The following is a 24,313-nucleotide window of genomic DNA, read 5'->3' as shown; positions in this document are numbered from 1 at the left end:
CTTCTTGAGATTAATGTGATGGTGGCTCCATAGGGAAACGGATTCTTCAGTCATTCAATTGTATTCGGCGTCGCATCATGCAGCATCAATATGCCCCCGGAGAACTGATAGAGTGGACACTCTTCAACAACGTGCCCTGCCGTTTGAACTATCCACTTTCACATACTGCAAAATCCTGTCCTCGTTTATGCACCAGATATGGAGTAATATTCCCTCAAGCTTTGAGAGGGAGAAAACCTGGGAATTTAACTCTTGGAGTGCCGATACAAAATTTTCACCAGCTGATTCTATATATATATTTTTTTTTAAGCAAACGTCCCGGGTTACGAATAACCTGAGAATATTTGAAAATCTCCTACTACCACAACAGTAAGCGGAAAATTTTGCTTGTGTTGTGATGGAGGACTTGCCAGCCGAGGAATTGAACACACTACGCCTGGGTGGGACCCAAATGTGATGTCAACTCGGCCACCGACCGGTCAAACTTTGATGTTTTCGTGATAACTTTGTTTTATGCAAAATTATGTTTTATAGGTTGTACAGTCTTACCAGATAAAGTGTTCATACATTTGTAAAATAGTATATAATCCATAAGAAGTTTCCCCAGAATAGTTAATCCATATGGATACAACGAAAATCAAGAAGTAGTCACAGACAATAGATATAACCTCAATATATGTAAGCTTGATCTATATCAGCTTATCGCTCGCCATTCATTCCTTTTGACTAATGGTAGGTGTAATTTCTAGTCAATCCCTTACGAATAAATCGCAATTGAAATTATAAATAAAAACAAATTGTACCATGTTTAGAAATATTTAATAAAGCTTATTCTTATTAAAGTTGTTATTTATTAAACTGTATCGAGGGGGTCTTTATCCTTTTCGCTTATGACGATCTGGACTTGGTCCTCGAGTAGCTGAGAAAGGATCGGCTGAAACTCCCGGAGGAACCCTCTCTCGGAGTCCGAGTGATTGGTCAGGATTACAGAGGCACCGTTGTGAACTGCGTCTAACACGTCATGATGGAGCATCTCTCCTGAGGAAAAATAATACATACATATTATTTATTAAGATTAAAATAATAATGCACTAAAGTGTGAAGTAGCAAAGATTTTCTGATGGTGAACCCTGGCATCAAGAAATACAAACATATAATATAATTAAACAAATAGGCAAGATAAAGTTCACTTCCAAAATGGGTTAAAACGGGTTGTTTCACAGAATTTGAACAATTCATCAAATTTCAATATTAATTTTCAAGTTCTGTAAAAGTTCTATTCAAGTTCTGTTATTGTACTATTATGGCCCATTTGCTTAAAAAAAAATGAAATTAAAACAGAACTTGAATATAACTTTCACATAACTTGAAAATCAACTTTTAAATTTGGCAAATTGTTTAATTTTGTGTCGATATCGATTTCCATTCAAATCTACATGTGTGTATTATGTATCTTATTATATATAGTTTCAATACTAAGTTTTAAAATTTAAAAAAATGATCTATGGTCAAAGTGATGCATTGTACCGACCTGTGATGTAGAGCTGGGCAGGTACACCCCTTAGAAGGGTTGCCCCCGAGCCAGCGCAGATGGCCACCTTGGACACCAGGGAGGACAGAGAAGCCCCCCGCGCCAGGGCAAGGCGTACGTGGTTCAGACCACAGCGCTTTTTCACAAGCTCCACAGCTTTAGAGAGAGCCATGTCAGACTTCAAGATACAGATTCTGGAACCAATTTAATTAGTTAGAAATTTAAAAAAAAAGTTTTATATAAGCCCTGTCTACTAGGGAGATTACCGTTTGTAAACAGACATAATTCTATAAAATGGGGTGACTTTGATCATTGCGAAAATATGCATGATTCTCGCTACCAGAAACTCCCATCTCTTTTTTTTCAGGAAATGTGGATACAACGACGCTTTGAAAATAACTGTCAAATTAGTTGGTTTCTATTTATATTCCACACATTGTCAGTTGAATTATGAAACCTTTTTATAGATAGTTTCAGACAGAGAAAAAACTAAATAAATTAATGTTATGAATTCTTCTCACAGTGTTGTTTCTTGACTCCCCAAACAAAAACATAATTTATTAAATATATTTTGATACTTTAAATGTGTGCAAATGACATAAAATTATCCTTTACAAAAGTTTTTTATAAAAAAGTTATTTAGTTTCAGAGTTGAAAATTAATAAAGTCACCCTATTTCACAGTTCATAAAAAAATTAGTACATCATATCGAAAGCTTTAAGCACTCACCTTCCACACCCCGTAGTAGGGTCTTCAGGTCCAGGAGTGACCGGACTCCGGGTGTGTTCGGGCAGAGCTGACGCCAGCCAGTCGTTGACCCCCCCCACCACTGCGTCCCAGGTGGTGTGAGGACTGTACACAGCTATCCTGTTCTCAAGGCACTGGCTCACTACCCGCTCCTTCCATGTCCTGAAAACATAACATTTTATTATAGCAGCTGGTCCAGTTTCTTCACCACCTAGGATTCTTGCTGCAGAGTCTCCATCTTCAATCTTCGACGTCACAGCGGTGCTGCCAAGGTCTGTTATCCATGTGAGGATATTGTGTCAGCGCTTCGTTAGCAGCAGACACATACCTGGACGGATGGCGAACGTCATGATTGCACTGTTGGTGGACGCGGTGGACTCTCTTGCTGCAGCAGCTGGTCCAGTTTCTTCACCACCTAGGATTCTTGCTGCAGAGTCTCCATCTTCAATCTTCGACGTCACAGCGGTGCTGCGAAGGTTTGTTATCCATGTGAGTATATTGTCCCAGCGCTTTGTTAGCAGCAGAGTCTCCATTTTCTATCTTAGTGTCACCTGTTCCTGTACTTCATTTTACTTAACTTAACTTCACTTTATTTTTGTAATACCTGCATCAACTAACTGTAAAGCGTGAGGTGATATCTCACAAAAGCGGAGCTATACAAAAAGTCCAATAAATAAATACAAATTACAAACAACACACACTAAAAAAAAAAATTATTGTCACTTCCCTTTTTTCATTTCATATAAAAATTATCAATAAAAAATTCGCACTTTGACAAATCTTGCAAATACGTAAAATTTTAGGATCGATAACTTTTTGGAATGTATTACAATTAATTTTGGAGTGTATTGTAAACTATTAGATGCAAATACAAAGCCTCTTTCGAAAACTGCTCAAATCATATCTCACCGTAATACAAAAGGAGACAGAATTACTTTTATGAGTCGGTCTCAGTTTGAGCTGTAAAGTAAACAAAAATAGCAAAGGAATTAATTAAAGGGAAAATTTAACTGACTGCAGAAACGGCTGAATTTTTACATATTAGTCCAATTCAATAACAATAGTGACAAGATGCCGACATTTTATAATGTGGTCTTCAAGTAAACGCGGATTATTCATCAAACTGACATAATTAATGTAATCAATTGCATCTAATAACACTGTCTGACACAAGGGCGGATCCAGCTTTGGCGCCAGGGGGGGGTCACGTAGTCGTGGAAAGTTTTTTTTTTTTTTTTAAAGAAAGACAAACATTCCGGGGTTACGAATAACCCAACAATAACTCCTACCACCACCACAGAAAGCCGAAAATGCTTGCTTGTGTTGTGATGGAGGACTTAGGTCCGGTCAGTTACAGTTACAAGAAGTTATAATTTAATTTTGATAATAATATATACAAGTAAAAAGTTGGTATTGTTGGATGTGGTAACACTAGGTATATCATTAAGATTGTCTTTTGCTCCGCAAGCCCGGGCGGCGTAGGCTCGTGTAATGTCAATTGTCAACCAATACAGTACAGATTACAATTATTAATCGTGTTCTTATTTCACCACAATATAACATGGTGTCAGGTGTGTCTTCAACATAGTATTGTGTGTAGGAATCTTGCAACTTTTTGAATTTCCTTTTCCTCGTTGTAGTTATTCGCCATCATATATAAAAGAAATGATTGCTTAAAACGTTTCCACTCGCCAACCATATCCGTAGCATTCTGCATTTGCAGAATTTGACTCGACATTATTATTGTAACACTTTGCTTGTCACGACAAAATAGACAAATAATAACAGCTTGTTGACCGTTATTTCTTTGCTTCCTGGTAAAGAATTTTAATCGTTCCACTGTAATATTCACTGTAGGTATGAAGTGTCTATCCAGTCTATCGAAGAGTAGAATAAAGGTCGAAACACATTATTAAAACCCGACGCGACCCGATGAAACGCGATGCGTGTTGAGTCGAATCAAATGTATTGTTTTCTTATGACCAGAAACACACTATGAACATCCGACGCGACGCCATGTCGGATGTTCATAGTGTGTTTCTGGTCATAAGAAAACAATACATTTGATTCGACTCAACACGCATCGCGTTTCATCGGGTCGCGTCGGGTTTTAATAATGTGTTCCCGCCTTAATGCCTTCCAGCGTGCTCTTCTCAATAGTGAGGCCGAATGAATTAAAAAATTTGAACTCCTTTAGGACCAATCGTGTGCAGCAAATGTTATTAATAAATGTAAGTACTGTACTTCCATATTTAAGAGGAATATAAACGCTGGAAATATTTCGATTCTTGTGCTTTATAAATTTTAAAACCGAGCGCCTTGCACCGTCATATTTTGGCCTGATTTGCACGAGGCAAGTAATTTGAAATAAATATTGTTGCCATAACGCGGTACTTGCAATACGGAAGCGCCCAGCGAGATCTCCGTTCGCCGATGCTTCCATACGCTTGTTAATACCTTGTTACCTGGTGGATGAATACCGTCCATTCTATTTTGCCAGCAGCGGCCGAGCCGGCAGCGTAGTCAATATTATCGACAATCCTCAAACTATGGGGAACGCTAATAAAAGTAAATATTTATAAAATTTGAATTGATTTTATTTATTTACAAACCAAACAAAAATATTCTGAAAGTGAATTATTAATAGGTACATATAAATATTAACAAAAAGAAACTTGATTAAGTTAAATAATATATGTATATATATTAACAAAATGTAACTAATACGTTCTTTTACAAAACTAGGTATATGTACTTTTATCAAATTTACATACACTTTATCAAATTTCCACATCTAAAATTTTTGTAAAATTTATTTACAAATAAATTTTTTGGAAACAAATCAACAAACCAATCTCAATATTAGAAATGATGATGGAACAACTCACAGCTAGGTTTAAATATATTCTACAATAGATGCATCAATTTATGGATACATACACTTAAAAAAAGGTTAAAATAAATAACTTGCATCTAGCTATTCTGAATTTATCCTAAAAGAGCATAATTAAAACAAATACAATAGATATCGCGGGTTCGAACCCCGGCAAACAAATCTCAGTATTAGACATTTTCAAGGAACAGCTCACAGCTACATATATTTAAAAATTATTCTTATAAAATATTAACTCTGATCTACCAATACTGAATTTAAGCATTATATTCGTCAACCTAAAATTTCTCAAATGAAAATATTCTACATTAGATACATCAATTTATGGATACATAGACTTTAAAAAAAAACGGTGAAAATAAATAACTTGCATCTACCTATGCTGAATTTATTCCAAAAAGAGCATAATTAAAACGAATACAATATATATTATTTTAAAACAAAAAGTAAAATTTCGACGGCCTCCATGGTAGAGGGGAAAGGCTGCCAGCTAGCGATCCGGAGATCGCGGGTTCAAACCCGGCAAACAAATATCAGTATTAGACATTATCAAGGAACTGCTCCCAGCTACATATATTAATAAAAAGAAACTTGATTAAGTGAAATATAATATATATATATATATTTATATATATACAGGGTGTCCGGAAACTCGTAGTACAAGCGGGAAACTGGTGAATCTACATCACATTTGGAGTCGATTTTGTAGTATTTTTTATTTATTTGAGCTTTCGTTATCGAGTAAATCGAGTTTGAAGTTGATTTTTTATTTTTTTTTTATTTTTTTTTTTTAATCAAATTCTTATAAATTATTACTGAAGATCAAAGTACCCAACTAATTTAAACTATTTTAAAGTAAAACAAATGAAGAAACTCGGATTTGAAGCATTATTTTGAAATCACCCTTCATTTAACCCGGTGTAATCATAAAATATTTCTGCTCTGCAGGGTTAAAACATCTGTTATTCAACCCTAAACACCAGAAAAAACTTTAACCCTAAAATAGCCGAAAAATATTTTTTTTTGGTTTTTTTTTTTTTTTTTTGAAAATGCTCAAATCAAAAAACTTTATGTTTTTTTGGGTTCCCCATGTGGTGTAGATTCTCCAGTTTCCCGCTTGTACTACGAGTTTCCGGACACCGTGTATATTAACAAAATGTAACTAATACATACTTTTTAAAAACTAGGTATATGTATTTTTATCAAATTTACATACACCATACTAAAGGTCCCCATAAGGACGTCAACAACAGAAATTTTTAAGCATTTTGACGTTCCAAGTATACAGAAAATCTATGCCAAAAACATTCAGGTACACCACCTCAAAAATAATTCAGAAGTAAACACCTCACATACTTACATAAAACCAGAGCCAAAGAAACAGAGATACAAAATATACCAAAGTGTAACTCTACCTTTGGACAAAAAAGTTCTAATTTTTTAGCAATAAAGGTATATAACAAACTCCCACTTAGTATCAAACAAATTAAAACCAAAAATCACTACATTAAGGACATTAAATCTTGGCTTAAGGAACTACCGGAAAAAGAACTCACTAGCCTATTAAAAACATCGTCGTAGAAGTTTCTGGAAAACCTTACCCAAAACATGAAGTCGAACCATAGAAGTCGCTGAAAAATTATTCAAAACCTAGTCCCCCTCAGCACAGGATCTCCTAGTGAGGAGGACTATAAAAATCTATATCAATTAATCATATAAATATATATAATTCTTATAAAAATGTTTAAAAAAATGTAATATAGTTACTAAATAAAAAAATAAAAATAAAATAAAAAAAAACGTATAGCTTCATCTTAAATAACAAAATCAATTTTTCGTTTACTTCTTCTCCCGAAACGCGTTATCACCTCATCTACTTCAATTGGTACGTTTTTATGAACGTGGAGAAGTGCCAGTCCGGTTAGGCGTTCACAATTTTAATTAGTGGTCCACCTAGGTCCTGGATGGGCCCAGGACCTAGGTAGTCAAGAACCCCCTGGGCTGGGGCCCAGGGGGGGGTCATGACCACCGTGACCCCCCCCCTGGATCCGCCACTGGTCTGACAGGAGAATTATTTCAGACCTGGTTGTGTTACACCGAGTCATTAACAACTTAATTGATAGTCCTGCCATCGTTCCTGCTACTATTAAATTCCATGTGCCGACTAGAAATACAAGACAAAATATAACATTCTTCTGCAATACATACACAACCAACTATCAGACACACTCACTGACCAATAGGATACATGATCTGGGCAACAAGTATGGGGTTGCTATTGATTTATTTTTTGACTCCATTTATAGGATTAAGCATAATCTATACCAGAGGTCGGCAAAGTGCGGCTCCGGAGCCGCATGCGGCTCTTTAGCCTCTTAAGTGCGGCTCCCGCGCAAAAGTTCACGGAAAGGCGCGCAAGACGCGCCGATGGTATAGGCGGGTGACGACTGTGGGGTGCGCGGTGCGAGGGAGACTCTTCTCGCGTTTCAATAAGTCTGGTTGGCGTTGGATAGCAGTCACCTCGCCAGTCGCGTTTGTCGCGCACGTGTTACATGGGTTTTTTTCCATCCAGCTGCACATTCTTCAGGTTTGTACATCATTAATTTAATATTTATTTGATATATGTATATGATAATCATTTATATTATAATGTTATTTATTTAGTGTTGGTGTCGGAAAAAAATTATATTATAATATAATAGTTATTTAGTATTGGTGACGGAAAAAAATATTTTTGGGATTTTTTTATAGGTCCCCTATTTCACATGGCTACCAAAAAGAAGCAAAGAAAAACGGAGGATGAAAACCGTGAATTTGGAGTTGAGTGGACCGAGACTTTTGCGTTTATTCAAAACTTAGATGGCCTTCCGACATGTCTTATTTGTAAGGAAAAATTGGCGCATAACAAGAAGTGAAATTTGGAGAGACATTTAAAAATAAACACACTTCATTTAGCAATAAATATCCTGTCGGTAATGCAAGGAAGAAAGCAGTTGAGGAACTCCGGAAGACTCAAGAGACATTAACATCTGTATTCAATAACTGAATGCAATCTTTCAGTAATGTTAATATGGCAAGTTTTGTTGTTAGTCGAGAGATTGCTAAGAGAGGGAAACCGTACACATACATTAAAAGTTGTTTTGTAAAGGCATCTGAAGAACTATTTCGGGATTTTAAGAACAAGGCAGAAATTTAAAAAAAAATTAGAGAGTTACCGTTATCTGCCAAAACAATGAAAGATAGAACACTTAAAATGTCTTCGAATATAACCATCCAGCAAATCGAAGATCTACAATTGGTTTAGGCTTTATCAATAGTAGTTGACGAGTCTTGTGACATAAATGATACAGCGCAAGTTTCGCTTTTTGTAAGATTTATTTCTCATACGGGTCCTAAAGAAGAACTTTTAGGATTATTGCCACTCAAAGGTCAGACGCGTGGAGAGGATATCGCAAACGCTGTAATTGGATGTATGGATAAACATCAAATTTCTCTCGAAAAAATTTTGTCGATTTCAACAGACAGGGCCAAAAGTACGACCGGCCACAGAAAGGGGTTTGTTGCTCTTTTGAAAGAAAAAAATAATCACCAGATACTTGCTTACCATTACATCATTCATCAAGAAGCGCTTTGTGCGCAGACATTTCCAAAAGAAATTTGTAAAGTTATGGAATTGGTGATTACGATTGTTAACTCCATTTTAGCTAAAGCTCTTAATCACAGCCAATTCAAAGAATTTTTAGTTGAAATGGAGAGTGAGTACGGTGATCTTCTGATTCATAACAAGGTACGTTGGTTATCAAGAGGGAACGTAGCGTTTCGAATTGCTGTTTCTAGAAATCAAAGCATTTCTCCTTGAGAAGGGTGTTAACTATCCAGAACTAACAGACGATAAGTGGATTCAAAACTTTTATTTCATGGTAGACGTTACGTCTCATCTTAATAAACTTAATCATAAACTACAAGGGAAAGGAAATACATTTTTTTCGATGTTAGAAGATTTCGTTTCATTTGAAAACAAATTATCCCTCTTTGCTGAAGATTTTGCAAGGGAAGCATCGCCAAGAAAACAATTCTTTCATTGACAAGCACTACTAAATATGGAGCTCTAAATTTGAACGTCTTTGTGTTGATTTATAAATACTGGAGAAGAAAAAATGTGAGCTTAGTTCACAACACAAGTGGTCTACCTTAAAAGACCTTGAGAAGGAAGACATGATCATATTCAACGCTTGGAATAGTATTCCCAACTCTTATGACCAGCTGAAAAAACTCGCTTTTTCTGTACTATCCCTTTTCAGTTCTACATATTCATGCGAACAATCTTTTCAAGCATGAACTTTATCATGAGTAAACTGAGAAGTCGTCTTATTGATGACAACCTGGAATCGTGCCTAAAATTAGAACAACAACCTGCAAACCTGACTTACTCAAACTTTCAAAAGAGATTCAAGGGCAAGGTTCGCATTAAGTACTTATTATGATTGTCATTGTCATGGCTTAATATATAATATTTTTAATTTTTTTTTTTTTAATTTTTCTTTGTACAATATTTTACGTTACTTAAATCTTACAAAACTGATCAATCAGTTTGATTGTAAGAAATTTCTCATTTTTCCTGTTTATTTGTTTGAAATAAAATAATTATATCTCAACTTAATATTTGAATAGGTAATACATCATAATTACGTAATAGTGTAGTACTTATTATTAAAATACTTAACTGAGTATTATAATGCTTTTATAATTGGCTCTTATTTTTTTTTGAATCGTTGTAATGTACATATTTGGCTCTTTGGCAAATAAGATTGCCGACCTCTGATCTATACCAACACTTTGTCGAATTCTACAAATTAGAGTAGCGTTGGTAAATTAGTTTTACTGTTTTGTCTTTTATGTAGTGTTGTTGTAATTTCTTTTTTACTTTATGTTACTCTTATGTTTTACTAATATTGCTTCATATATATTTTTTTTTTATTTAGTTTTTTTTTTTTTATTATTTCTTAATATTTTCTCATTATACTTGTTATCACAATTTTACAATTGTGTATTTTGTACCTACTTTACAATGCATTAAATCTATTTACTGTCAGTATCTCCTGAATAATACAGATATTCTCCTATGTACACTGCATCATGTATCACTTTTATGTAAAAGCCTTTTTAGGCGTATATATAAACAAATATGTAAATAAGTTGTGATTAGAGAAAAATTCTTATCATAACTGTATGATTAACTAATTTTTGACTAAATTGTCACTTATGCCCTTTTGCCTTTCCAGCGTCGATATACTGGAATTTAAGTTAGAAGGTCATTCATTATTGTAAAAAATATATATATGTATATATATATATACATATATAATGGACTGCAGTTCCTTATTGTATTGTGAAGAAAAAAGGCTCGGAATCTCGAAAGTAATTTTTAGGAATTATGTAGGTAAGTTCATTATTATTTTACCTTTGGGAAACAGACTTCATGGAGGAAAATATAGGTGGATGGTAGGAAATAATCATGTCGACATTCAGGTCTACTGCTTCAACCATCACATCTTCAGTCAGGTCGTTTGTTAATAGGATCTTTTTAATTATTCTGAAACAAAACAAAAATAATGAATAACATAAACTAAAAACATATAATATGATGAACAAAGTACAAACCCCCACAAGACCATGACCCGTAATAAGGGTAGGTACTAGGGTTGTGAAAAACAAAATATATATTTAAACAGATTCACATTCATAAAACTCACACATCTGATTTAAAATTTATCTGTTCATTTATGATTTTGATTTTTATCTATGATTATTATGATAAGTTTAGTCATAAACAGGGAGGTATAACTCCGATCGAAAATTGGAACCGAAATATTGTGACGTCACATGATTGCCTAACTATATCCACCAATGAAAAACTCTGAAAGTCTATGGAATAAACTTTCAGAGTTTTTCATTGGTGTAAAGTATAATAAGTAGGCTCCGAACTAGAATTTCCCTGTCTATATATTGACATATCTATGGTTTTTTAGGACCAATTTGTTTCATACAAAAATCCCAAAGTTATCGATCTAGTGAGTGGGTATTTATGACCACAGTTTAGTTATGGTTTAGTTATAGCAAAAAAACAACATGATATTAATATTTGACCAGTCGGTGACTGAGTTGACATCAAATTTGGGTCCCACCCAGGCGTAGTGTGTTCAATTCCTAGGCTGACTAAGCCCTTCATCACAACACAAGCAACATTTTCCACTTACTGTGGTGGTAGGAGAAGATTTTTCAAATATAGTCGGGTTATTCGTAACCCAGGAATGTTTGTATCTTTAAAAAAAAATTATTATGTCCAATTCCAGTAAAATATTGGCAGTATCAACAACGCTGGCCGCTAGTGTAGTATATAGACGCTGACATTCCTTTCAATGGCGGTAAATTGAATCTATTTAGTTCTTGATGGCTGTGTTTTGCGCTTTCTAATTTGTATTTTGATTAATATTGATAAAAAATGTTCAACAAAGTAGGTTGGGTTGGTATATGTAATTAACAACAAAAACACTCTTCAGTCGTTTTTCAGGATGCCTAAAAATGTTGACAAAGTTTGTGAAATATAATATGGGTTTGTTAAATCCTAGCAAATAAAATCTTCTTGATTACATAAAAAATGAAATCTACAAATAAGAAATTAAAAAAAATTTCTCACATTTATATATAAAAACTATATATATATAATAATTTAATGGCAAAAAAAGCAGGTTGGTTACCTAATTTTTTCAAATATGATTTAAGATTTTCACGGCCAAAAGTATTTTTGCTATTTGTTTTTGGGGTGTTATGCCGTGTTGCGCTAACTCCTTCTTTAGCCAACGTTTCGGACAGCATTGCAGTGTCCATTATCAGGGCAGATGTGTTATTTGAGGTTGTGTTAAAATGTGAGCTTATGTATGAGGTTGTGATACCGTGTTGCCAGCTCAAACCCTCTGAGCTAACATTAACGTATCATTTTTTATTTAAAGTGGTTTTCTTCGTTTAGCTCTGGTCTAGCCGTCAATTACCGGATACCAAGAACTATTGAGCTTAGCTCCATCGTCTCTATTAATGTTTACGAGATTTTTATGAATTTCAATGGCCTCCGTAATCAGTAGGACACTGCAATGCTGTCTGAAACGTTGGCTAAAGAAGGAGTTAGCGCAACACGGCATAACACCCCAAAAACAAATAGCAAAAATACCTATTTTTTTATTTATTTCGATTTCTACAATTTATTAACGTAAAATAAAGAATATATTTCACATAAAACCTGTTAAAATGTATGAAAGAAAACTAAGGCCAACAACTCATGCCGCTAGTGTAGCATCTGTGTTTATTTATGTGTAGCATGCTGCCATCAGAATGTGTGGGAAATGTCAGAAGTTTGAAGTACTAAGCAGGGTACTCACCTAGAGTGTAGCATGTAATGTATCTGATACTGTATCAATCTGCAAGTGGGTACGGCTCGTCCACGGTAACCGCGTATCCAGCTACGAGCTCCCGGATCCGCCTTTAGTGCTCGCAGTGAAACCGCCGTCGGCGGGTCACTGCGAGCACACTGCGCTCCACGCGCGAGCGGCTCGCAGTAGACTCGTGCCTACGTACTCACTTGATACAGTATCAGATACGTTACAGGTCACACGGTTAGGTGAGTACCCTGCTTTTGGTATGGTTTAATACTCACTTGGGAGTAAAAGGTTCCATCAGAAGCCCAGTGTTGTCCCATTTCTCTGCCAGGGGCGCTGGTGCGAATTCTGTCAGTTTCTGCACAACAATGCCGAGAGAGAAGCCCTCTTTCTTTTGGATATGAGCCATTTTCCTAATTGATTGTCTAATTGGGAAGTTTAGACTTTTTACAAGAATTTTTCCACAGGTCAGAAGGGCTCTCATCGAATTCCTAAAATGATTAGTTTGATAAATTTTTATGTTACTTGGTTTTGGGTTGTCCACGCCCAGTCATAGTCTATGCTCTAATGCAACGATACTCAACCTGCGGCCCGCGGGCCGCATGCGGCCCGTTGAGCTATTTTGTGCGGCCCTCCATACATTTAATATCAGGAACATGATTTACAAAATCTGGCATTCTATATCACGTTAATTTGAGATTAATTGCGACTTTGACGTACAGACGTTGAAACTCGAAGAGGATAGTATAAGTATAATATACTATCTATATAATATAATATTCTATAAGAGTGTTGCTACTACACACCATAACTGCACACGCTAGATCTATCTCTAAAAAACAAAAAATTGACAGACAAATATGCGCGCAAATAATTTTGCCCGTGGCAACACATAAAATTTTGACAGTTCTAAAGTTAAATGGTTACCAGTGTTACTACCAACGAAGAATATAATATGATATAATATTTTTCGCGGCCGGAAATTTTCGAAAATGGAATTCCGTAGCTACCCCCCCCCCCCCCATGGATTTCGAAAAATTGTTGTTGGGAATTACATATGATGTTTTTGGGGAATTATTATGTTTTACAGAAATTCTCTAACAACCCCCCCCCCCCCCATGGATTTCGAATAGTAAAAGGGGGAATCAAGCTCAAACCGTTGGCAACACTGACCAGTATAGTGTTGCGGCCCGCGTAGCTTTACAAACATATGAATGTGGCCCGCAGAAGAAAAAGGTTGAGTATCACTGCTCTAATGGGTGTTTCAGTGCCATAAAATGCAACTGTTAGTGCAAGTTGTTTCACAGAACTTGAACAATTTATTAAATTTTAAAGTTAATATTTAAGTTCTGTTACTATTCCAATATATGCCAGTTAGTTCATAGAACTTGAATTTAATTGAAATTTGATAATTTTTTCCAATTCTGTGAAACAACTAGCCCTAAGTTGTCTGCATTTCCAAAATATTAAGAATTGATTGTAAAAGGTATACTAAATCACATATACGTTAGTGCGACAATCAGTATATCAATTTCTTCCTATTATTAAAGGGATATTGTATTATAAACGAGCCGTTGAGACCTTGTTACTTACCAGATGTTCTATATGTGAGAAAAAAATAGAAAAACAAGTAATCCCATTTTTATTTACAAGCCTATACAATGTTTTACAAAATAATACTATCTAAACACTTACTATACATACATAATAATATAACAGTATAAAAACACAAAGTTAAACATAATCGGTATAAAATTTCTAGCACTAAATCCTTAAAATACATTAGTCTACGTAGGTCCATATTTTAATTTCTCCGTCATCGCTACAAGAAGCTAGCTGCTGAGGATTCTTAGGATTCCACTTCACTGCGTTGACATCCTGGGTGTGTGCTCCGTGCTCCGAGCAAACCAGCTCAAACGTCGGCTCATTGGGCTGAGAATCCTCAGTTTCTTTAAAGACTCGGATGATGTCGTCTCCGCAAGCTGTGGCTATTAAACCAGTTTCGTGACACCAATCAATGTCGTAGATAGTTCTTGTGTGGAAACCGGAGATGGTGCAGACATTCTTCCAGACGGATATGTTGTCTGGTGTGGCGATGCCTTCCTCGTTATTGGGCAGGTATTCCCGCCAGATCTTGACGGTTTGGTCGTCGCTGCAGCTGGCCAAGCGACTTCCCGTCTTGTCGAAGGATAAACTCCACACAGTGGACTGGTGGGAAGTGAGAGTGGCAGAACAGAACCAGTCGTTATCGGAAGGATCCTCTCTGAATATCTTTATAGTATTGTCGTAAGAAGCGGAAGCCAAAATATCTAGTGTTGGATGCCAAACCACCTGGAAACATAAGAAAATTTATAAGACACATAATATCTACATATTGGATTCATATAAAATTGTTATGTACATATTAATTTTATAATTTTAATAATATACTACCATAAGAGATAAAAAAAATTATTTTACACATTGGCAAAAGCTCTTAAATGATATTTTCTCAACAGCTTTACAAACCGTTTACACAATCTTTCTTTGGAACTCTCTAATTTCTGTATATCTTTCTTAATGTATATACGAAACATTTTTTTAATTAACTTTGTTAAGTCTGTTTTAAAATCTATGCACACTCTTGATTGAACTCCATTTTAAATTCATATTCTTATGTAAAAATAATTTCCTGATGTTGTCTTTCCCAAAATGAGTTTTATTAACACTCGCGCACCGAACAGGGGGAACACTGGTACACAAAAGAGTGTTTTATGTTTTATCTCAGTTGTTTTTTACACCACATACTCTTTAATTTAGGTAATCCTAGAAAAACTATTCAGTTATCGATCTACATTTGAAAAAAACATATCGCATTTATATTTCTTTAGATATTAAATAATTTACAACAAATTCTGGAAATTTACTCCCCCTTCCGTCTCACTTCAGCTCAGTAACATTGCTGTAGTTGCCCCGCTCGTATCCCTTCCATTAAAAATATTCGCCTAGCTATGCAGGTGGCGAGATCCCGCGAGATACGAACTCGACCGTAAAAGTTGCATTTTAATAGAAAGGGCGGTGTCGTAATATTTGAGTCACGTTTGCTTTCCTACCATTACTTTTTACCTTTTCGCAACACTTAAATGATTGACCACTAGTTGAAATATGGGCGTCGGCATAAATGGACAATACTAACTGTAGCTACTAATTTCGAAGTTATACAGAAAGGGCTAAATTCCGGTCGCTTACACTGCATATTTCGTATGTCCTTTTGCTATACTAAGATGTTCTTTTGCCGGGCCAAGATGTCGGCCTGTCTGGAATACATCCGGTGTGTGTCACAAATTTTATGAACAAGATTAAAATTATATCTGTCTCTATTTCTCACATGAAAAACACATGGACCAGACAAAGACATTTATTTTATATTCAAATTTTGAAGGAAAGTGTAAACAAGGAGTTTGAAAAAAGTACAGTATGGTTTTAAAAAGTTTATCGCAAACGTGTGTTAGCAATAATTGTGTTTTAGTTTATGATTCCTAACTTTATCGTAAATAATTATAATCTGTGAGACCGAACCAGTTTCTCTCTGTTACATCTTCAGACTGGTAAGTACATTTTAAACTTTGGCAATGGTGTTTTTTAAATACTCTTAAAGGGGTGTAAAACATTTATTCTATACGATATTAAATTTGAATGAGGAATGTGGAGATCCGTAAAGAGTGCAAGGCTGATGTAAGCGTAATGAGTAAGATTAAGAAAGGGACGCTTAGATGGTTTGGGCATGTAGAGCGAATGAGTGAAGATCGAAGTGTAAGGAGGATATTTGATGCAAATGCGAATGGTACCAGAAGTCGGGGACGCTCGAGGAAGACATGGTATGATCAAGTGAATCAGATACTCGAGTCGGGACATGTCAAGAGTCAAAATAATAGAAGAGTATGTATGAGATGATGTATGAATGTGAATGAGGCAAGAAGTGTGTACCAAGACCGAGTTTTTTTGGCGATCCGTCCTCTCTGCCTACCCCTGCGGGGAAACGGCGTGATTAGTTAGATATTAAATTTTGCAATTTAGTCGTTTGATTTTATTAATGAAATAAGGGTCGGAATTTCCATCTCGGTATCTAACTGCATATTTTCGCAGCTTATTATGGCATCTTTACATAAGTTGTAAATTTGGTTCGAGATTCATATTTATTTCATGAAATGATTAGATATAGATTATGATTTCCTTTATTCATATCAATAAAGTACATTTACTTTTTTAAGGCATTTTTATTTGGTGTGCCGCGGAACAAATCACATTCATGGTTAGGAGCAGTTGGGACTCTTGTGGGATATTCACAGAAAAAAACACCAAAAACAGGTATTTCTGAGGTTACAATAAAATATAACTATAACAGTTTTAAAATACCTTGTTTTTTCACTGTTTTAATCCGTTTTATTTCGAACCTTGACAGAAGGACGCGTTCCCAGATGATCGCGTTGATTTGGTGTCATCTGCGGTTCAAAACCGTTCACCGTTAAAAATATAAGTGTCCTTAAATGAAAAACTTTTAACTGAATATATAAATATGTATATATATATTTTTTTAATTGTCAATTTTACGCCCGTAATATACCTTCAAACGAACCCATCATTTATCGTAAGGTAAACACTACGATTTGATCCTAAATGTAAATATAATATATCAAATCATAAATTAGGAGAATAAAGAATTTAATACCTTCATTAATATCTAAATATGCTATAATATTCGCAATAACATCCGTAACCAGTTTAGTAGTGGTAGATTTGTTTAAAAAATATATAATAAAAAAATATATTCATCATTTACAGACCATCCTATGCAAGAAACTAGCCACCCACGTCGACGCTTAATCGCCAATCGGCAGTCGAGATTCGGAAACGAGGCGCGATGCTTGCTACGTACCCGCCTTCTCTGTTTTCTTTGAAAACATATGCGTTATGGTCTAAATTCATTAGAACATTAATTATGACTTTATTTATGAAACGATTTTGATAATGACTACTGAAATATGTAATATATACTTCCCTCTAATTATAACCAAAACAAATTTCATCGAATTATGTCATTAACACCTTTTAATAAGCAAAACAAATTGGGGGACTGAGTGACCCCGCTTCGGATCCAATGTGATTTTTTTCTTTCCGGGACGAAAGGGTTAAACTATAAAATATATTATCACTGAAATAAAAACTGCCAAATTATAATATAAAGCGTTAATTAAAACCAGTGCTGATAGTATGATGATTTTTACACAGATAGTGAATCTTCTGTAATGATATTTACAACGGCTCCATGATATTTCATCAAAATGACAGTTAAACACACCTTTAACCACTCAGAACATTAGAACGTCAAAAGATGTAAATACGATAATAGCGGTCAAGACATTAGAACGTCTTTTCACGTAAACGCGTGAGATTTTACAAAAATCGATTTATTTCCATCACTAGTATACGGATTGCCATGATTTAAAAAACAGAGTATCGATAATGAATAACGCTACGCGTCTGTATTCAAGGATATCTATGGAACGTAGAGGTGCATTATCTAAGCCGATTGAATCTGTCATCTTGTTCGTTCATAATTTATTGCGTTTCTAAATAATTTATTAAAAATATTTTAGTTTGGACGGTTAATATTTTGAGGTGACTAATAGTTTTTAATTATATTTCTTCAATATATAAAGTGTCATTTCTTTATGATACTCAGAAAAAAGTACATTTTTCACGGCTATGAAATAATGGTAAGCGATTTTTACATATTTTTGACGTTTTCATAAAATGTATATTTAGAAACGCAAATATTTACGTATAACAACACAATGCGATAGTGGATTTCATAATCTTTCCAAAACATTTTTTAGAATGAGGCTACATTTCCCAAAACGTGAGTTATGAAGCTTTTAGCAAAACTCGTAAATAACGCAAAAATTATCACGTTTTGACAGTTCTCAAAGGAACACATAGTAAATAAAAGTCTTTGTCTGAGAGGTTAACCTAGTTTTTGTTTCATCACTTTTTGTGGGTTTGTTGTACTGTCATTTTGATGAGATACCTGGTCACCTGGTCAAATTCAGTATATATTTACCTCGCAGCATAAAGAAAAATTAGAACATAAATACAGTACTAGATTCACGCGCAATGACGGGTTAATAGTTCCGAAATTTAATAATAAATACGGACAGAGAACGTTTGAATACAACATACCGAAGATATTTAATTTATTACCTGACACTATAAAGCAATGTAAATCTATGAATAAGGTTAAATATATGGTGAAAAATTGGCTATCGGAAAAAAAATATTTATTTTAATATGTATGAAATATTGTATGAAAAAATTGTTAATTCTGTAGATATAAGATGTAAATTATAACTTTAAAAAATGTATTTGAAACTAACTTTAAGCACCTGTTGACAAGCCAATTCAATCGGCTTAGCAGGACTTGTTTTTTGATATTATGTATTAACTATTTATTCAATAAAAAAAAATAAAAAAACCATTTCCAACAAGGTCGACATTTGCCACATTAGAACATACCATTTTCCCTACTTATTATATCGTAGCTTTTTGTTTAAAATTAGCTCCACACAGGAGGCCCTGAGGAAAAAAAATTCCCTCAGGGCCTAAGCCATCTTTGGGGATGTTGTGTGGAAGGTCTTTTTAGGGAAAGGAAGTTCAGGGAAGATGGTACGAGGGGCGGGTAGGAATCTGGGGGTCAATGCGTCCAGGAGTGAAGGATGAATGAATCCATCCATCCCACTGCGGCACAAGGCGATGGGTCGAGAGAGAGTCCGGCTGGAGAGGTCAAAAGGTCTCCCTCAACCTGTCGTTCCCGATCCGACCTGCCACGCAGTAGACCTAGACAAACCCCACCCCATGAATCCGGGTATCCCTGCTAAGTCACCATACGTAAGTGACCTGTGGCAGGGGTGTTGGTTATCCAGTAAATGGTTCCCAGGGAGGCGGTACCCATACCCGCCTCCTGTGAATAAACGAAAGCTGTGGAATGATTTGCTAACTTTTGGATTAGCTTCACAGCACAAAAGCATTTACTATTTTCACTAATTTCTTTTTCAAAAAGACCTTCCACAAACAAACCAAAGATGAGATCGGTTTTGGTGGATAACTCAAAGTTCGTGGGGAGTTGATACGAAAATAAAACAATCAGAAATGGTATAGTTACCTTTTTAACATCTTGCGAGTGCGCATTGAGCACGGCGGCGCACTCATAGTCGTCTTCCCCGCTGGCCTCCCAGACCCACACGGACTTGTCCCGCGAGCAGGTGGCCAGCAGCTGCCCTGAGCTCGCCCACGCCACACTCTTCACCTCGTTCTCGTGCCCCTCCAGGGTGGCGTTGCACTCAAACTCTCCTGGAAATATTGTCAAATGTTAGCGGCATATTCAGGTGATGTTTACTTTGTTGCAGTGATGAATATAGTAGATTAACAATAATTAAATCATCTAAAGCCAATATTTGAGTCACTTATTTATGTTGAAATCATGCAATCATAAGAAAACTATGTCAACAATCATATAAAATGCACAGAAGTGACATTTACGTGGCAGCTAATTGATCAATTCTAGATTTAATCAAATAGCTTGAATTTTTAGAGTTGATCCATTATTTCATCTGTTTGTTAAAATTACAGAATTTGGTCCACAACAAATCATTTTTAGTCTTTATATGTATCGCAGCGAATGTTGAAGCAAAAATAAAGCACTCAAACAGATCCATTACTTGCATATAGCATTTTTTAGGCTTATCATTCGACTTCAGAAAACAGATATACCATATAACCCTAAATGACCTTACATTGTTTTACCAATTTGCAAGAAAGTCTTATTATTTTGACCCCTTAATTTTATGTGTTAGTTAGCCACCCCAACCCCATTGGAATAACAATGATTTATTTTTGGTGAAGTAGAATTCAACCATCAATTAATTTAATAGGTTCACTGCCAGCCTTGGACAGAGAAGGGTTGGAAAATTCCAATATGTACACTTGGAAAGCTGTGTCACCCATATTCAACACACTATAATTTTAAAAATAGAGTGAGTAGGCAAAAATCGCATACGGACAACAATTTTTGATTCATTCAAGCACAGGGCATAAAAACAACACATTGACACAGTTGCCGGATTTTCACGAAGCGTTGGAAGTTATATTGACGCACACGCCAATTGGTGGATGTGGAGTTTCTTGAAAGGAACTCCACCAAATGGCGGAGTTGGCAGTGAACCTGTTAATCATATATATTGGAACAAAATATTTTCATCACTGCTTAATCAAACAAATCCAAGTTAACTTACCGATCTTCTTATCCCAGATGGCAGTGGTGGCATCGAAACTAGCCGATGCGAGTAAATTGCCGCAAGGAGACCAGGCGACCTCCCTAATGGTCCTCTGGTGACCGTCAGCCAAGATGGTGGTGTTGGCCCAGCGGAGGCCCTCCTGGCCCCAAAGCCTGATGGTCTTGTCCTGGCCGCAGGAGGCCAGGGACCCCCCGAGGGGGTGCCACGCCACATTCCACACTCGGCCCTTGTGTCCCGCCAAGCACTGATCAAGCTGCAGTTTGCCCATTCTCACTCTGAAACAAGTTCCCGTCTTAAAATCAACTTCCAAAAGGATTGCTGAATTGCTCAATGATTTATTGATGAGTTATTGTAATTTGTCAATCCAAGACCCAATTTCAAGAGTGATTGAAAATAATGAATTAAAAATTAAAGGGTTCTAAAACTGTTTTGAGAACATGCGCTTGATCAGGGCTTGGTTAGACATTAAAAGGGAAGTTTCAGTAAACTAGACCCAGTGGACAAACTTGTGATTTACTACGTTTAGTATCACGCACAAGTCCATTGGTCAGACAAGCTAACACCGGCTGCCACAAACACGTCGCTCTAGGCTCTTTTTTGTGAAAAAAAAATGCCTTCCGTGCTTTTGAAATGTGATCATTAACAAACAAACAAAAAATCAGATCGAGTTTTTTTTCATTCGCAAAAAGCAATATTTGAAACTTATCATTTCAATAAATACAATATTCACAATGCTTTTCGCTACCCAAAAATGTTAAATGTCGAATAAAATAAAGTGAGACAGCGAACGCAGAAACACATAAGTGTATGAAGGACGGTTGTCCTAGGTTTAGTGACAGAAAATACTTCATATTTTACTACTCTGCTCGCTCATTTGTTTGTCGAGAAGTAGGGGAAAAGCACCCCATAGGCAGGCGAGCATGTTGCGAGGCATACAAAAATGTTTGTAGCCCGTCAATGGGCCTTTTAAGCTCACAACTGGTGTCGCGAGGCACGCATCCAGAAACGATTGGCGTTCATAATAATATGGCTGTTTTACCCATACCCATATTCTTTGAACAGCTATCTCTTTCTAATGCTTTCCGTTTCATCTAACTATGAATGTTATTTTAGCCATTTCATTCATTCACAAATATTCATGGTGGCTATTCTTTTCGGTAAATATTCGGGATCGCTGGCCACGCTTAATCAAATTATTGTAAATGGCTGCCATCCCATTCAACGGAAGCGAATTTTCATTTTACGTAATTGAAAATTAGAATGTGAAAAATTAAATTTCCCAAATGCAGATAGTTGCCTTTATAGTAATTAAAGTGAATCAAAGGTTTTATTAAAAAAAAAAAAAAAACGTATTATGGCCAGCGATCCCGATTAATTACCTTCTTTTCTTAAACATTTCGTTATTTGCTTTCAATCAGAGATGTGCTTTATTTCAAATAAATCCATTTCAAATGGAAATGCAAAATGCAAAATGGGTATTTTCCATTTTGCATTTTAAATGCTTTTTTAAAAACAATTTTGCATTTTGCATTTTAAATGCTTTTCTCAATGCATTTTCCATTTTAAATGCTTTCTTGCAACATTCTTCCTACTTTCTCCACTTCTCTTTTTTTCATAAGCCCCAAATATCAGTTAGTCCTCAACCTCGCTATGAGAGATAATTTACATTTGTCAAGTTGCTTCCTGGTAGAAGCCCTGGCAATTGAGTAATACCATTACAAAAATACTGATTCAAATACTGAACATAGCCGAAGCTGTAATATTAAATGTTAGATAGCAGTTTCTATGTTTTTACGTTGGCAACATTAGTCCCGTGCAAATTTTTTGTGGTTTCATAATCTGTAGTCGTGGTGTTTTTGGATTTACCATCATGTAATATGTTTGTTCTACATTGATGTCCATTATTAAATGACAAAATTGTTTAAAAATTCTACAATTATTTTAATTGTTTGACCTGAGAAACTATTTTGCATCTTTAATGCATTTTGAAAATAGGTATTTTGCATTTTGCATTTGAAATTCTTTTCTAAAAACCATTTTGCATTTTGCATTTTCAAATGGAAAAGTTTTGACCCATTTCCATTTTGCATTTTGCATTTTCAAATGGAAAAGTTTTGACCCATTTCCATTTTGCATTTCAAATGATTTTGTGTACCCATTTTGCACATCTCTGCTTTCAATCTAGAAACAGGAACGTGCTTTATATTTTGTTCGATTAGTATGAACATAATGTATTTATTTTTGTTGTTTGTTTTTGGGGTGTTATGCCGTGTTGCGCTAACTCCTTCTTCTTTGCAACGCTGTCCGAAACGTCGGCTAAAGAAGGAGTTAGCGCAACACGGCATAACACCCCAAAAACAAACAACAAAAATGCTTTTGGCCGTGAAAATCTAAAAACTTACATAATGTATTTATGTCAATGGTTAGACATAAGTAATTTGTGTAAAAAACGTTAATGATGATAATTCATCACTAAACAAATTGATAACACAAGTGTTCGTGGGTGACGTTTTCGAGAATAGACGTTCGATAAAAGTTTTACAATTTTAACCAATTTTGTAATTTATAAGCACAAAATTTTAAATAATAGTATTTTGTTTTAAAGTAAAGCGTTTGTTTTATAACGATTTTGAAGTTCATGTCAACGGATCTGTATTTTAACTGAACTTCGTGCAAGTAATAAATAAACCTGCACGTAAAAATTAAAATGATCATGCAGTGATTAGAAAGATTTTTATCAAATAATAATGTGATTAAAAATAAACGTGACTTACTGTGAAAATTGGTAATGGAATACACTTATCAGGATCGGGAATACTGAAATACTTTCCAGTGAGAAATTTAAATAATTATAACTTGTAGGAGTTAGAAAGATCTCGAAGAAGAGACAATTTTTAATTATTTCCGAAGTTCCCGATGACAGGATTGAAGTATAGAGCCATAAATAAACCACTCTCTATAGAGTGCTATAGAGCATAGAGTATACGGAGAATAGACAAATTTATATTTTATTTTGGCACATGGACCCTGAAAGATTTTTATGCATGGACCTAAAAAATCCTGAACAGAGCATTTTGTATGTAGTAGTAGCATTGAAGCCAAGTCTAGGGTGAGAGGAAATTGCCTGGCAGCCATCTTGTATGACCAAAGATATTAGAAGAACGAGATGTGCTATGAGCAGTTCATACTGTGTGGAATTGTTTTGCCCAGTGTCGCCGGTTTTGTTCACCAATACTACTGCACACCTTCGCTTACGCTAAGGCATCCGCACTAATACATAGAACAGATTTCTGTGCGTACACGTCCCGATTAGTATTCAAAGTACCCTAATTAGGTAGTACTCCGCCTACGGTCCGACGGCCAACATAGCAAATCTCGTTCT

The 24,313-nt window shown here is 35.4% G+C and overlaps 2 protein-coding genes across 2 annotated transcripts; both read right to left on the bottom strand.

Annotated features, from left to right (window-relative positions):
* Positions 1-790: 790 nt before the first annotated feature.
* LOC149421419 (NIF3-like protein 1) lies at positions 791-23,839 on the bottom strand. The gene is made up of 6 exons (XM_089634386.1): positions 23,706-23,839; positions 12,880-13,092; positions 10,633-10,764; positions 2,261-2,440; positions 1,532-1,725; positions 791-1,038 (listed from the first exon to the last, which is right to left on the bottom strand). Exons 2-6 carry the CDS (start codon positions 13,083-13,085, stop codon positions 854-856), a joined length of 897 nt encoding a protein of 298 aa, XP_089490512.1. The 5' UTR covers positions 13,086-13,092; positions 23,706-23,839; the 3' UTR covers positions 791-853.
* Positions 13,856-23,839, bottom strand: Ciao1 (cytosolic iron-sulfur assembly component 1). The gene is made up of 4 exons (XM_089634384.1): positions 23,706-23,839; positions 20,929-21,206; positions 19,800-19,987; positions 13,856-14,932 (listed from the first exon to the last, which is right to left on the bottom strand). The coding sequence occupies exons 2-4, from the start codon at positions 21,197-21,199 to the stop codon at positions 14,384-14,386; spliced, it is 1,008 nt and encodes a 335-aa protein (XP_089490510.1). The 5' UTR covers positions 21,200-21,206; positions 23,706-23,839; the 3' UTR covers positions 13,856-14,383.
* Positions 23,840-24,313: the final 474 nt, after the last annotated feature.

The sequence above is a fragment of the Hesperophylax consimilis genome, chromosome 8 (genome assembly GCF_061612785.1).
Source record: "Hesperophylax consimilis isolate HC1 chromosome 8, BYU_Hcon_1.0, whole genome shotgun sequence".
NCBI classification, from domain to species: Eukaryota; Metazoa; Arthropoda; class Insecta; order Trichoptera; family Limnephilidae; genus Hesperophylax; species Hesperophylax consimilis.
This window is presented reverse-complemented; position numbering and strand designations above follow the sequence as displayed.

Bases quoted from the DNA above. Each gene is read 5' to 3' on its own strand.
- LOC149421419 (XM_089634386.1), bottom strand. From the start codon at position 13,085: ATGAGAGCCCTTCTGACCTGTGGAAAAATTCTTGTAAAAAGTCTAAAC. The intron at 2,441-10,632 runs GTAAAATAATAA...TTATGTTTTCAG, and splicing joins ATGAAGTCTGTTTCCCAAAG to GACATGGAAGGAGCGGGTAG. The intron at 1,039-1,531 runs GTCGGTACAATG...ATTTTTCCTCAG, and splicing joins TGCCCAGCTCTACATCACAG to GAGAGATGCTCCATCATGAC.
- Ciao1 (XM_089634384.1), bottom strand. From the start codon at position 21,199: ATGGGCAAACTGCAGCTTGATCAGTGCTTGGCGGGACACAAGGGCCGA. The intron at 19,988-20,928 runs GTAAGTTAACTT...CAATATTTCCAG, and splicing joins CATCTGGGATAAGAAGATCG to GAGAGTTTGAGTGCAACGCC. The intron at 14,933-19,799 runs GTAACTATACCA...TTATGTTTCCAG, and splicing joins ACTCGCAAGATGTTAAAAAG to GTGGTTTGGCATCCAACACT.